Source organism: Podarcis muralis, chromosome 11 (assembly GCF_964188315.1).
Source record: "Podarcis muralis chromosome 11, rPodMur119.hap1.1, whole genome shotgun sequence".
NCBI classification, from domain to species: Eukaryota; Metazoa; Chordata; class Lepidosauria; order Squamata; family Lacertidae; genus Podarcis; species Podarcis muralis.
The window spans coordinates 56,141,557-56,153,642 of NC_135665.1; the positions used below are offsets into that span (position 1 = coordinate 56,141,557).

Consider the following 12,086-nt stretch of genomic DNA (forward strand, 5'->3'; position numbering starts at 1 on the left):
TGATGGATACACTGTCTTTCCATGCCCATAGAATATTCTGCAGCTGCATCACCAGAGATAGCAAATAGCTTTAATCCACCTTAAGCGTTCATTTACCAATATATGTATATGTGTGTAGCTAGTTGAATACAATGAAGTTTGGGGTACTCCTTTTACTCTTGCCCCTACTGACAGCCTGACCCCAATAATCACGTGCTTGCCTTTGTTCAGGCTTAATATTTTCAGGAACTTGTTTGTTTGTTTGTTTGTTTGTTTGTTTGTTTGTTTGTTTGTTGCATTTGTATCGAACCTTTTCTCCAAGGTACTCAAGGTGGCATATACGGTTCTCCCCCTCCTCAGTTAATCCCCACAACAACCCTGTGGGGTAGGAAGGGGTGAGGACCAGTGACAGACCCAAGGTCACCCATTGCTGAGTGGGGAGTTGAACCCTGGTCTTTCAGATCCTAACGCTAACCACTATGCTGCACTGGCTCTTCAGCTGGGCTGTTGCTCAGAAGTATCAGGCATCCTGTCCCCCTCTCTGTAATAGCACGCATAATTCGCAGCACCGTTGCTTTCTCTTGCGTTTGTGTGTATCTCTTGCTTTATTCAGGACACTTGTCCACTGTGGCAAATGGAAAGCTACAGACATTTGTTCCATCCCTGTGGTTGATTCTTATTAGTAGAATCCATCATACTAAGACATGCCTTGTTGTGTCAGACAAGTAGAAGACGTCAGCCTCCAAGTTCTGTAACAAGAGGGGGGCTGAAAAACAGGGCTGGGGAAGGGATGCTTGGTCAGTTGAATCAAGATCTTCTTAGCTTTTTGTCAGTCCAGTAGGTAACATGACTTGGAATGGGTTAAATGGTATATCCACCCAATCAAGAAGTCAGGTGGGCCAGACACTGGAGAGACCTGTCAGGACCAATGGTACCAAATAGTATGGGAAACAGCCCTACTAGAAAAATTAACCAATAAACTGAAACTGACACGGGGACAAATAGAAGAAGACGCCTTCACCCCGGTATGGCTCCCCTTTATCACCTGCACAGCCCAACAAGACAACGACAAAAATCCACCAACAGCATACAAATCAATATGGCTAACCTGATCCAAAAACACCCACCCACCCCACTCACACATGAAAACAAAGACCACCACAGCCAACCACAAATGAACAACCACACCCTAGGCCAACCCCAACCTCTCTCACCACCAAAGGAACACAAGTGAACAGCAGAGAACCGGCACAAGTAACGTTGACACCAAACCCTACATACATTAAGCAAAATAGAAACACCGCCACCCGACACCCCCACCCACCCATCTTCCCCCCCCTCCACCCCTTTTCTTCCTAATGTCTCAACAAATGAAACTGATTTGTAAAATGTTACATGGAAAAAATATGAGAGACATTCCACATACTTCTGTAAATCAAGAAAATCTTTAATAATTAAAAAAAAAGAAGTCAGGTGGGGTTTGGGGTGGGGTTAGGGAATTCATAGGTCTTGCAGGTTAGCCAGGAAGTCAAAACCTCACCCTGAAGGGCCCTAGTTATTGTCCTGTCTGGCTCTTCATCTCACATCACCACGGGGACAACCATTTCTGAGCAGAGCTCTTGGATTGAGCAACTTCCTGAAGGTCAAAAGATGGCAAAAAGAAATTGACAACTTGCTGATCTTCAATGTGTGCAGTTTTTTGTTGTGTTTTTTTTAAAGAGCCTTGCTTAACCTTGGCTCAGACTGAATTAGGGAAGACAATTGTTGAGTCCTGAAGAGAAATCCCTCTTGTGTACAGATTGGTTGTGATGTTAAAAGGGAGCTGCTACAGAGCCAAGCTTTCCTGCTAAAGCCTCCATTGTGCTGCTCCCCCATCGCTTATTGCTATTGACTGGCAGAAAAGCCATGCTAAGACAACAATAAAGGAGATAGGGATCTTTAGCCTGTGATGCATTTTCTGATTGGGGAAGGCAAGACAAGCACTGAGTTCTCATTAGGATGAGAGGTGCCGATATTGGAGGATTTTTTCTCTCTAGACAAACATACAGATTTAGAAGGGGCCTCAGCGGTCTGATCTGTTGGCCTTGCTCACGACATCTGCAGCTAAATAAGTTACTGATTGACATCTGTCAAATTTTTAAAAGCATACATTTTTTTTGACAGAAGAACATAAGAGGCAGTGGCTGGATTATGGCAATGGCCCATCTACTCCATCATTCTCACACTGGCCAACCAGATAACCATGGGAAGCCCACAAGCTCATAACTCACCTCTCCTTATAGAACAAGCTTGTTCCTAAAAGTGAACAACAAATGTTGGGAATTGTCAAAAACAACTGGTGGGAGGATGGGGTACCAGGTTGGTGAGGCTGGCATAAGCTTCTGTGAACAAGAGCGGACTTCCATCAGATCCCTTGAATATGATCCTCAGTTTTTAGGTTGGAGTAAAGGACGTGGGTGGCGCTGTGGGTTAAACCACAGTGCCTAGAACTTGCCGATCAGAAGGTTGGCAGTTCGAATCCCCACGACGGGGTGAGCTCCTGTTGCTCGGTCCCTGCTCCTGCCAACCTAGCAGTTCGAAAGCATGTCAAAGTGCAAGTAGATAAATAGGTACCGCTCCAGCGGGAAGGTAAACGGTGTTTCCGTGCGCTGCTCTGGTTCGCCAGAAGCAGCTTACTCATGCTGGCCACATGACCCAGCCAATAAAGCGAGATTAGCGCCGCAACCCCAGAGTCGGTCACAACTGGCCCTAATGGTCAGGGGTTCCTTTACCTTTACCTAAAGGCAGGGGAGGAATAAAGTTGGGAGTCGGATGGCACTGGATTTAGTTTTGGTGCTTGTTATTCTTGAGGGTGTCCACTCCTCCTGCCTTAATGGAGACTCGTGATGATTGAATCTCAAAACCTCTCATCAGCGTTGATGTAATCGTCTCTAAATTGTTTGCTGCCCATCATTTTTGCTGAATTGGCAGAAATGTTGTTGACTCAGCACATTCTGCATACGGTTTTTTCTTACACTCGTCTACTGAAATGGTGAAGGGTGTGAAAGAGATGTTAGCATCTTTCACGGTTTAATTATCTCTGCCTTCATGGATGTTGGTGATTGTGTTTCACCAGCTTCTTGTCCTCAAGCTCGCTCAGATCCCTGCGACAAAAGGGGTGAACATGTCAACAGATTAGATCAAAGTTTTGTGGGCATTGTTGAACCACAGGCATCAGTGCTCTCCTGCTGCCCGTTAATGTGTTCCTGCTTATAAAAGGAAGAAACAAAGTTGATCCGAGATTATTTTTCCACACAAATCAACGCTGCTGGCTGTTAATTAGTCCTCAGCGTGGATTTCCTAGGAATATCAGGCCAGCCTTGCTGCCTGTTTGGACTTGATGCTCTAAGTGCCCTGGGCTCACACAGTCTTCTTCAGAACATTTTTAGAACGTAAATGTTGATGTAGCCGTCGGCTCTTCAGCAAAAGAATTACTGCTTCTGCCTCTTCAGCCAGCTCTTTATCTCCCGCTACCACCACCTCGAGCCTCCAAGCAATTCACTTAGGCTTCTCAAAGATAGTCTTAAAAGATACTTAACAACTCTCCCAAACCACCTTTTACTCTAATTTCATTTCAGGGCCTGCCTGATAGTTACAGCTCTTGTTCATTTTGATGGCAGCCCTGTTATAAGGTATCCTCCTAAGTACTCCCTTCTCAGCATTTTAAATCAGAAATAGGGGGGTCTGTCAGCACTGGTGTAGCCACTTTCCTACCTTTTCCACTCTGTAGTCTTGAACAAAGGACATTCAAAGGGAGACTGCAGCATGACATAATCATCATCATTTTATTATTTATACCCCGCCCATCTGGTTGGATTGCCCCAGCCACTCTGGGCGCCTTCCAACACATATGAAAACATAATGTCAAACATTTTTTAAAAAACTTCCCCATACAGGGCTGCCTTCAGATGTCTTCTAAAAGTTGTATAGTTCTTTACCTCCTTGACATCTGATGGGAGGGCATTCCACAGAGAGGGCGCCACAGCCGAAAAGCTCCCTTCTCTGCCTGGTTCTCTGTAGCATCACTTCTCGCAGTGAGGGAACCACCAGAAGGCCCTTGGAGCTCGACCTCAGTGTCTGGGCTGAACGATGAGGGTGGAGACAATCAAGTATACATTGCTGAACTTCTTGACGAATTGCATCATCTGTTGATGTAATTGGAATAATGAATCTTTCATTACATACCATGTGTTAATTACCTTATCAATTTCAAGATGCTTGTGTTGCGTGGCAAGCTCCCAAACCCTCCCGAGATGTTAAGGAATAAGGACACATGAGACCAGTATTTTAGGTTAATGGGCTAAAAAAGACCACAACTTCATTGGTTACAGAATCTGAGTGGTATTGGCTTAGGCATTGGAAACTAACCGACTATATCTGACTCCTGCCTGTCTGCAGGAAGTCTCAGAAGGCTTAACCACCAGTAGGGGGAGCCCTGCTGATGCACATCAACTAGGAACTCCCCCAGGGTCGTGCCATGGCCCTAGGCCCCCCCCCCCAGTTCGGGGGCTTCGGACAGAGACCATGCCCCTTGGATTCCTTTAATGGAATACCCTTGAATTAGGAGGGGTAGGTGGTGGCCACTACCTCCCCTCACCTCCAACTGACTAAAGAGTCTAACCTTAGGGAGGGAGGGATAACTGCGCAAACAGGAAGCAAAAGGGGGTGAGTCCTCGACCGCAGGTGATTTAAATAGCCCAAGCCACGCCCCCAACCAACCGCATTGGTCGGTCCAAGGGATGATGCGGCCAAGGGCACCAATGGCACAGGGGCTATCCTGCGCCATGCATGTGAGTCGGGCTTGTGTCCAGTCCGCAACATCATCTCCCTGGGAACAGGAAATGGCTTTACCATCAAACAGCGCTTTGTGAGTGGTCACTGTTAAGCTTTAGCCCTACCTAGAGACAGGAGAATTTTGACTCCGTTCACTTTTATAAAGGCCAGTCTATCTAATTCACACTTTCCAATGTAATATATAAACTGAAACACATCAAACCTTTGACATTTGCACTTCACCGAATTTTGCCATGCAGTTCAACTTCATGCTGCACCCAAACCCAGCCACAGGCTCTGTCTTGCTCCAGAGTGAGTCCTTGGTTTACCTCTTATGGTTTGTCTGAGAGAGAAAAACCGCGAGTCCAGCTTCAGCTATAGCACTAAGCAAAACCATGCCTTAGCCGCAGAAAGACTAGGGGAAGACTGCTGCAGCTGTGATCTTCACTTCAATCTGTGTCTGCATTTGCCCATTTGTGTCGATCCATAGTTTGGCTTAGCTGCACATGTGAACTCGTCCAGTGTAAAGGGAGAGTCCTGCATCTCTTAGAGGTTCATAGAGTTGGAGGCAACTTGCAGGCCCGTGGAGGTGTGTTTAATGGGCACACATTCAAGAGCTACACAAAGCAGCTGTACTGTCCATCAATACATTGGCCCATTCCACCTTTTCTGCTCCCTCTTTTCTGTGTCAGCTTCCTGACTATCACAAACGTGACGTTTGACTTGTATGCCTGGTACATAATCTGCGGCTTTTCACATTGCAGCAAACACCTTCTGAATGTGGGCTGCGTTGTGCTTCTTGGAGCTGTTTATGTGCACAGGTGATGGGATCTGAGCCATCTCTCCTTCCATATTTTGTCTCTCGCACCCCATCTCCCAAACTCACTTTCTTGAACTCGCAGATCTTGAGCTGGGTTGAAGTGCCATGGGGTGCCACCTACGTGGAATTAGGTTTGAGGGCCCCAGGTTGTTCACTCCTAGTTTAAAGAAGTGGATCTGTAATATTTTTTTTTATTTGTACCCTGACCATCTGACTGGGCTGCCCCAGCAACTATGCCATCGTAAACACACTTACTCAGGAGTGGAGGTCTTCTGTTTATTCCCACTGATGACTGTGGCGTATTCAAGACTAGCCAATTTATTATGACACATTTGTAGGCTAGAGTCCATTCATTTGATGTAGTGGACCTTAAGTCCTCAAAGGCTTTACAGTCAAACCTCAGTTCCCAAACACCTCTGTTTCAGAACGTTTTTGCTCCCGAGTGCCAAAAACCCAGAAGTAAGTGTTCCAGTTTTCGAACATTTTTCGGAAGCTGAATGTCCGGTTCGGCTTCCACTTGAGTGTAGCCAATCGGAAGCCGGGCCTCGGTTTTCGAACATTTCGGAAGCCAAACGGGTTACGTTCAACAACCGAGGTTTGACTGTACAAGACTGTCACTGCAACAGACCAACAAACACTACCCCTCTGAAAATTATTGCTTATAGTAGCATTTCTCCGCCCTGTGATCCTTAAAAGAGAGTTGTATCACACTGAAAAGATATCAACAAGTAATATAAACCCAATATTTTTAAATTGTAGTATTTGGGCCTTTGCGGGGACAGTACCTCTGTCAAGTGCTGAGCTGTGTTCATATATTCCTTCTCACCTCCCCCCAAATTGCAGAACAAAGAATACAAGCTCCTGACTGAACAGTTCTCCACAGCCGCCACTTCTCATTCCACCGAGATAGAGAAGCTGAAGAAGGAGCTGCAACGATATCAGCGGAAGAAGGGAGACGCCAACCAGCTTGCAAGCTTGCAAGAAGAGATCGACTCTCTCCGGTTGGCCCTGGAGAAGGCTCACGGGGAAAGAAAGATCGTAGAAGACACCTATACAAAGGAGAAAGATGTGCTCCGAAAGGTAATGCTCCCCAGGATTTGCCAGACTGTATCACAGTGCCAAAACCTTGGACACACTTTCTGAAAGCTTGCTGGATGGTTTTGCATTTCTCACTATTACAGTTTCTGCATCCATCTGCAAGGTCCACTGGCTTTTCTCGAGGCTGATTTGCACTGCCAAATTCTTCCTTGCAGTTGCATAAATGACTACCTAGAAAAAGGTTACTGTGAAACCAGACTGTCCACTCAGGGAGATGGCAGACACCTTCATAATCTTAGCTCACCTTTGGGGTGGTGAGGGAGACGCCAACCAGTCCCCCTGTTCACTGTAGATGATCCACTGCAGAAAACTTTGGCTGTTTTTCTGGGTGCAACACACACGAAACAACAGACCTAACAGCTGTGTTCAGACCTTGAAGGAGAACTAATGCTCCAAAGATACTTTGGAGAGATCAATAAATAAATGAGCTGTTCTAATTTTGTTGCTTTAGGGCTTTTTGGCTCCCCCTCGCCCTCCAGTTTTCATGCACATTGAATAACGCCTTACAAAAGCCATTTGAACTTTTCATGTAATAAACTGCTTGCTTCCCACTGGCCCCTGTTATCCATTTAGGGTTTGGCTTTTTAAATGTCATGTGCACTTATTGATAAAATACCTCTGCAGTTTCCTGCCTGCCAAGAAATCTGGGGAATGGTTATATGAACGTAGATAAGAATTAGGCTGCTGTATGGATGAATGAGGCTTAGCAGGCATGTATTGTTGGGCTTGCTGGGACGGCAAAAAAAAATAAAAAATCTTTATTATTCTGATGTATAAAGCCTTCTTTCTCCAGCAGCTCAGAATCCACGTACACGCTCTGTGTAGCAATTTTCCAAATTATAGCTGTTCTGCTCCGAGTTGCAATTGTGTAGACTGAGAGGAACACCACAGTGAAATTTGGGGTGCCAGCCTGCAGCCTTGTCCATGTGCAGCACAACCAAGTCAATATTTCATGCGCTAAAAGCAATTCAGCGAAGTAAGACTGCTGTGGCTAAATAGAACGACCTTGTGTGCGACATGTCAGTGTCCCCTATTTTGCCAGTACTGGCTCTGGGATATGAGAAGCATTCAAGTTACACTGAGACTTTTCCTCTCTTTTTTTCTTCTCTTTTTTCCCCCTCAGACAATATGATCCGAGGTGTTTTTATTTTAATGTTATGTGAAAGACTAATTGCACTGTGGCAAAGAGTAAACAGTAAAGGGGGGAAAACAAGACATCAGGAATATCCACTGGAGTCTAGCAATGGCATGAATTCATTGCATCCCTCAGAATCGCTGAGGAGGTATCTCGGATTCACTTCAAGTTTAGTTTGGGGTGGGTTCTTCGCTTAGACATTCTTTCTCTTTCTTTAACACGAGGTTAAAAAACTCTCCTCAGAGTTTTCACCATGACCTACAGAGCCGTCTCGAGGTTTTTTCATGTCTGAGGCATAAGGTCCACGTTTGCCTTAGACAGCAAACACTGTTTATACTAAACACTAAGAATGTAAGAATAGTCCACTGGATCAGGCCAGTGGCCAATCTAGTCCAGCATCCTGTTCTCACAGTGGCCAACCAGATGCCTGTGGAAAACTTGCTAACAGAAACTGAGCTCAACATTATTCTCCCTGCTTGTGACTTCCATCAACCGCTATTCACACCCACAGCAGAGGCAGAACATAGACATCATGTTTTGTGAGGAGACTTGCTCTTGTGCTCATGTTCTTCTTCCTGTTTTTCTACTGGCAAGTGGCTGGCCACTGTGAGAACACGATACTGGACTATCTTCCTTAATGTCCTTTTTGTGATTTTGCCAATGACTTTGGGGGGTGGGTAGACTTTAAAAAAGCTCAGCAACTTTTGTGTCCAAATTTTCACTTTTTGAAATATGGCAACCCCAACTGACCTGGCCCAGCAAGCTGTTCTTATGTCTACTAGCCATTGATTTACACCAAAGTTTGCACATTCCTTTATAAAATGGTCCTTAGAGCAGGCTGTTTAAAAAGCAAGCCTTTCACTGTTGTGTATCATTATTCTAGCGATTGAAGGAGGACAAAAAAACGGTTTGGCTATAAAAGCCAGCCAGGTGAAACTCTGTGGCTCCACGGAGTTAACTGACCTTGAGTTGCCTTACATTGTGGGACAGTAATATTGCTCTCCTGCTTTCTCCTCAGCGGATATCGGACTTGGAAGAGGAGAATGCGCTGCTGAAGCAGGAAAAAGAGGAGCTGAACAACAAAATTCTGTGTCGGTCAGAAGGTAAGGAGGAGCAGGGCATATGGTTTCATTTCATGCTGGAGATAAACCGGGCTGGCAGTTTTGCTTTTGTTTGTTCCTTGTAGTGTTATGAGCCCTTTCTCCCTTAGTGCTAGTTGTGATTGATAAGCAAAAATGTACAGTGGTACCTCGCAAGACGAATGCCTCGCAAGACAAAAAACTCGCAAGACGAAAGGGTTTTTGGTTTTTTGAGTTGCTTCGCAAGACGATTTTCCCTATGGGCTTGCTTTGCAAGACGAAAACGTCTTGCAAGTTTGTTTCCTTTTTCTTAAAACCGTTAATACAGTTGCGACTTAACTTCGAGGAGCAACTCATAGCATGCGGTGTGGTAGCCTTTTTTGAGGTTGTTGAAGACTTTGGTGATTTTTGAAGCTTTTCCAAAACTTTTCCGAAACCGTGCTTCGCAAGACGAAAAAATCGCAAGACGAAAAAACTCGCGGAACGAATTAATTTCGTCTTGCGAGGCACCACTGTACTAATCTTCTAACAGTTCCTCTTCGCCTCTCTCCCAAAGACATTGTTGGAATAGCTTTCAGGGAGGTGAGAGAGCAGGAGGGGGAGCTGATTTAATTAAGCGTGGAATAAAAAAAGGTTTCTACACATGCGCATAAATTCCCCAATCTTCAGTTACATTTTTTCGGATCTAATCAGAGGAACTGTAAAGGGAAATTACTCGACAGTGTCAGCAAACAAGTGGTGTTCAGACAGCAGTATTTGCACTGCAACAAAGAGCCTCTTTAACATAGCAAGGCACCGTGAATGGATCATTTTAAAAACTGACTTAGACATTGGCAAGCTGAGAGAGAAAACAGGCTGGGAAAGCCATAATGTGCATGAGGAATGGAAGCGCTCAGTAAATACCTTTGTTATCTAATGGGTTGTACAAGCTTATTGTTTTGATAGAGGGCTTTCTTTCATTTTTAGGGCTGTCACCCTAAAGAAATAGTTGCTTGATGGATCAGATGAGTTCTATCTGATCCATCAGTTAGGAACAAACATAGGAAACTGCCTCAGTGCACCTTGAGGCTTTTCCACACTTCCTAGGCTCAGATCCGAGCAGTTTTCTGTTTGTCCTGCCACTTTCCTTAGGAAAACCCACTGTTTACTTCTGAATTGGAACAAACATCAGTCATAAATCATACACCACTTGATTTTCTTAAATAAAAAAAGCCCAACCCTCCAAACGGTTTACAAAAGATAAAACAGTAAAGTCAAGAAAAAAGTAACAACCCTACTTTAAAACATACAAAAGGGGAAAACACTAGATTAAGATTGCCTCAACTTTCTAAGCATCTGAAACAGGCGCCAAAAAGAGTACAGTGAAGGCGCCTGTTTGCTCTCAAGAGGCAGGGAGTTCCAAAGTACAGGGGCTGCCACACTGAATGACCGGGTTCTTACAAATGCAGAACAGGCATTGCGTGGCACCTGTAGTAGTGCTGTTTGTGCCAATTGAAGTGGTCGAGTGGGCACATGTGAAGTAAGACTATCTCGTAGGTATACTGGTCCCAAGTTGCTAAGGGCTTTAAATATTAATAGTAACACCTTAAATATGATCCAGTTTCAAATGGGCAACCAGATCTCTGAGCGCAGTGGTTGTATGCTGACAAGGTCTGACTCCTGTCAGCAGTCATGCTGCAGCATTCTGCTCTAACTACAGTGGTACCTCGGGTTACATACGCTTCAGGTTACAGACTCCGCTAACCCAGAAATAGTACCTCGGGTTAAGAACTTTGCTTCAGGATGAGAACAGAAATCGTGCTCTGGTGGCGCGGCGGCAGCAGGAGGCCCCATTAGCTAAAGTGGTGCTTCAGGTTAAGAACAGTTTCAGGTTAAGAACAGACCTCCAGAGCGAATTAAGTACTTAATCCGAGGTACCACTGTAAACGGCCTCAGCCCAGTATACCTGAAGGAGCGTCTCCACCCCCATCGTTCTGCCCGGACGCTGAGGTCCAGCTCCGAGGGCCTTCTGGCGGTTCCCTCATTGCGAGAAGCAAAGCTACAGGGAACCAGGTAGAGGGCCTTCTCGGTAGTGGCGCCCGCCCTGTGGAACGCCCTCCCATCAGATGTCAAAGAGATAAACAACTATCTGACATTCAGAAGACATCTTAAGGCAGCCCTGTTCAGGGGAGTTTTTAATCTGTGATATTTTAGTGTATTTTTGGTTTCTGTGGAAGCCGCCCAGAGTGGCTGGGGAAACCCAGCCAGATGGGCGGGGTACAAATAAATAAATAAATAAATAAATAAATAAATAAATAAATAATAATAATTGTTATTATTATTGTTATTATTATTATTCAGCTTCTGGATCAAGCACGAGGGAATCTTCTTTAGGCTTATTTATTTTAGAAGCCAGCAACATATACCAGTATGTGTAAGACTGTAGGCCAGTCCCTCACCAACCTAGTTACCTGAGTCGGTGCTATTTTTCTGGAAAAAGAGGTGCCGGAGCTCACCACCTCAGTAAAAATTCAGTAATTAAACATGTCAAATTTGTCTTCTTTTTGTTCTGTAAGATGCGTTTGCACAAAATGCTGTCGAGGAAAATCTGCTGACGAAGAAGGAGCTGGAAGAGGAGAGAGTTCGCTATCAGAATCTTGTGCAGGAGTATTCGAGGCTGGAGCAGAGATATGACAACTTAAGGGATGAAATGGCTATCATAAAGGTAATGGGATGCTGTGATAGGAGCAGATAGTATTCCGTCAACTGCGATAAGTTCGCTGGCTATCTTTTGGAAAGCGCTTCCAACCACAGCAAATACCTGTGTGTTCTCGTTAGAGCTGACAGAAATAATTAGTGCTAAGCAATATCCCGTGAACATAATAGATTTATGTGAGATATGAGAACTAGTGTAACTCCCGTAGCTCTACTGAGTTAGGCCCATCTGCATTGCACATTTAAAGCAGTACCATACCACTTTAAACCAACGTGGCTTTTGAAAAGAATCCTAGGAATAATAGTTTAAGTCTGCCGAGACTTGTTAGGAGACTCTTATTCCCCACACAGAGCTACAATTCCCAGAGTCCCCTAGGAAGAAGGCTGGACTGTTAAACCACTCTTGGAATTACAGCTCTGTGGAGCGAGTAAGAGTCTCCTAATGACTCTCAGTTTCCTTAACAAGCTA

General features: G+C 44.9%; 1 protein-coding gene across 6 annotated transcripts in view; it reads left to right on the forward strand.

Annotated features, from left to right (window-relative positions):
• MYO5B (myosin VB) overlaps nt 1-12,086 on the forward strand; it is a 287,447-nt gene that overhangs the window by 223,395 nt on the left and 51,966 nt on the right. For all 6 annotated transcript variants that reach the window (XM_077936491.1, XM_077936490.1, XM_077936493.1 and 3 more), the window contains 3 exons: nt 6,455-6,691; nt 8,863-8,947; nt 11,479-11,627. In XM_077936491.1, coding sequence (XP_077792617.1) covers nt 6,455-6,691; nt 8,863-8,947; nt 11,479-11,627 — 471 coding nt within the window. The remainder of the gene's footprint in view (nt 1-6,454; nt 6,692-8,862; nt 8,948-11,478; nt 11,628-12,086) is intronic.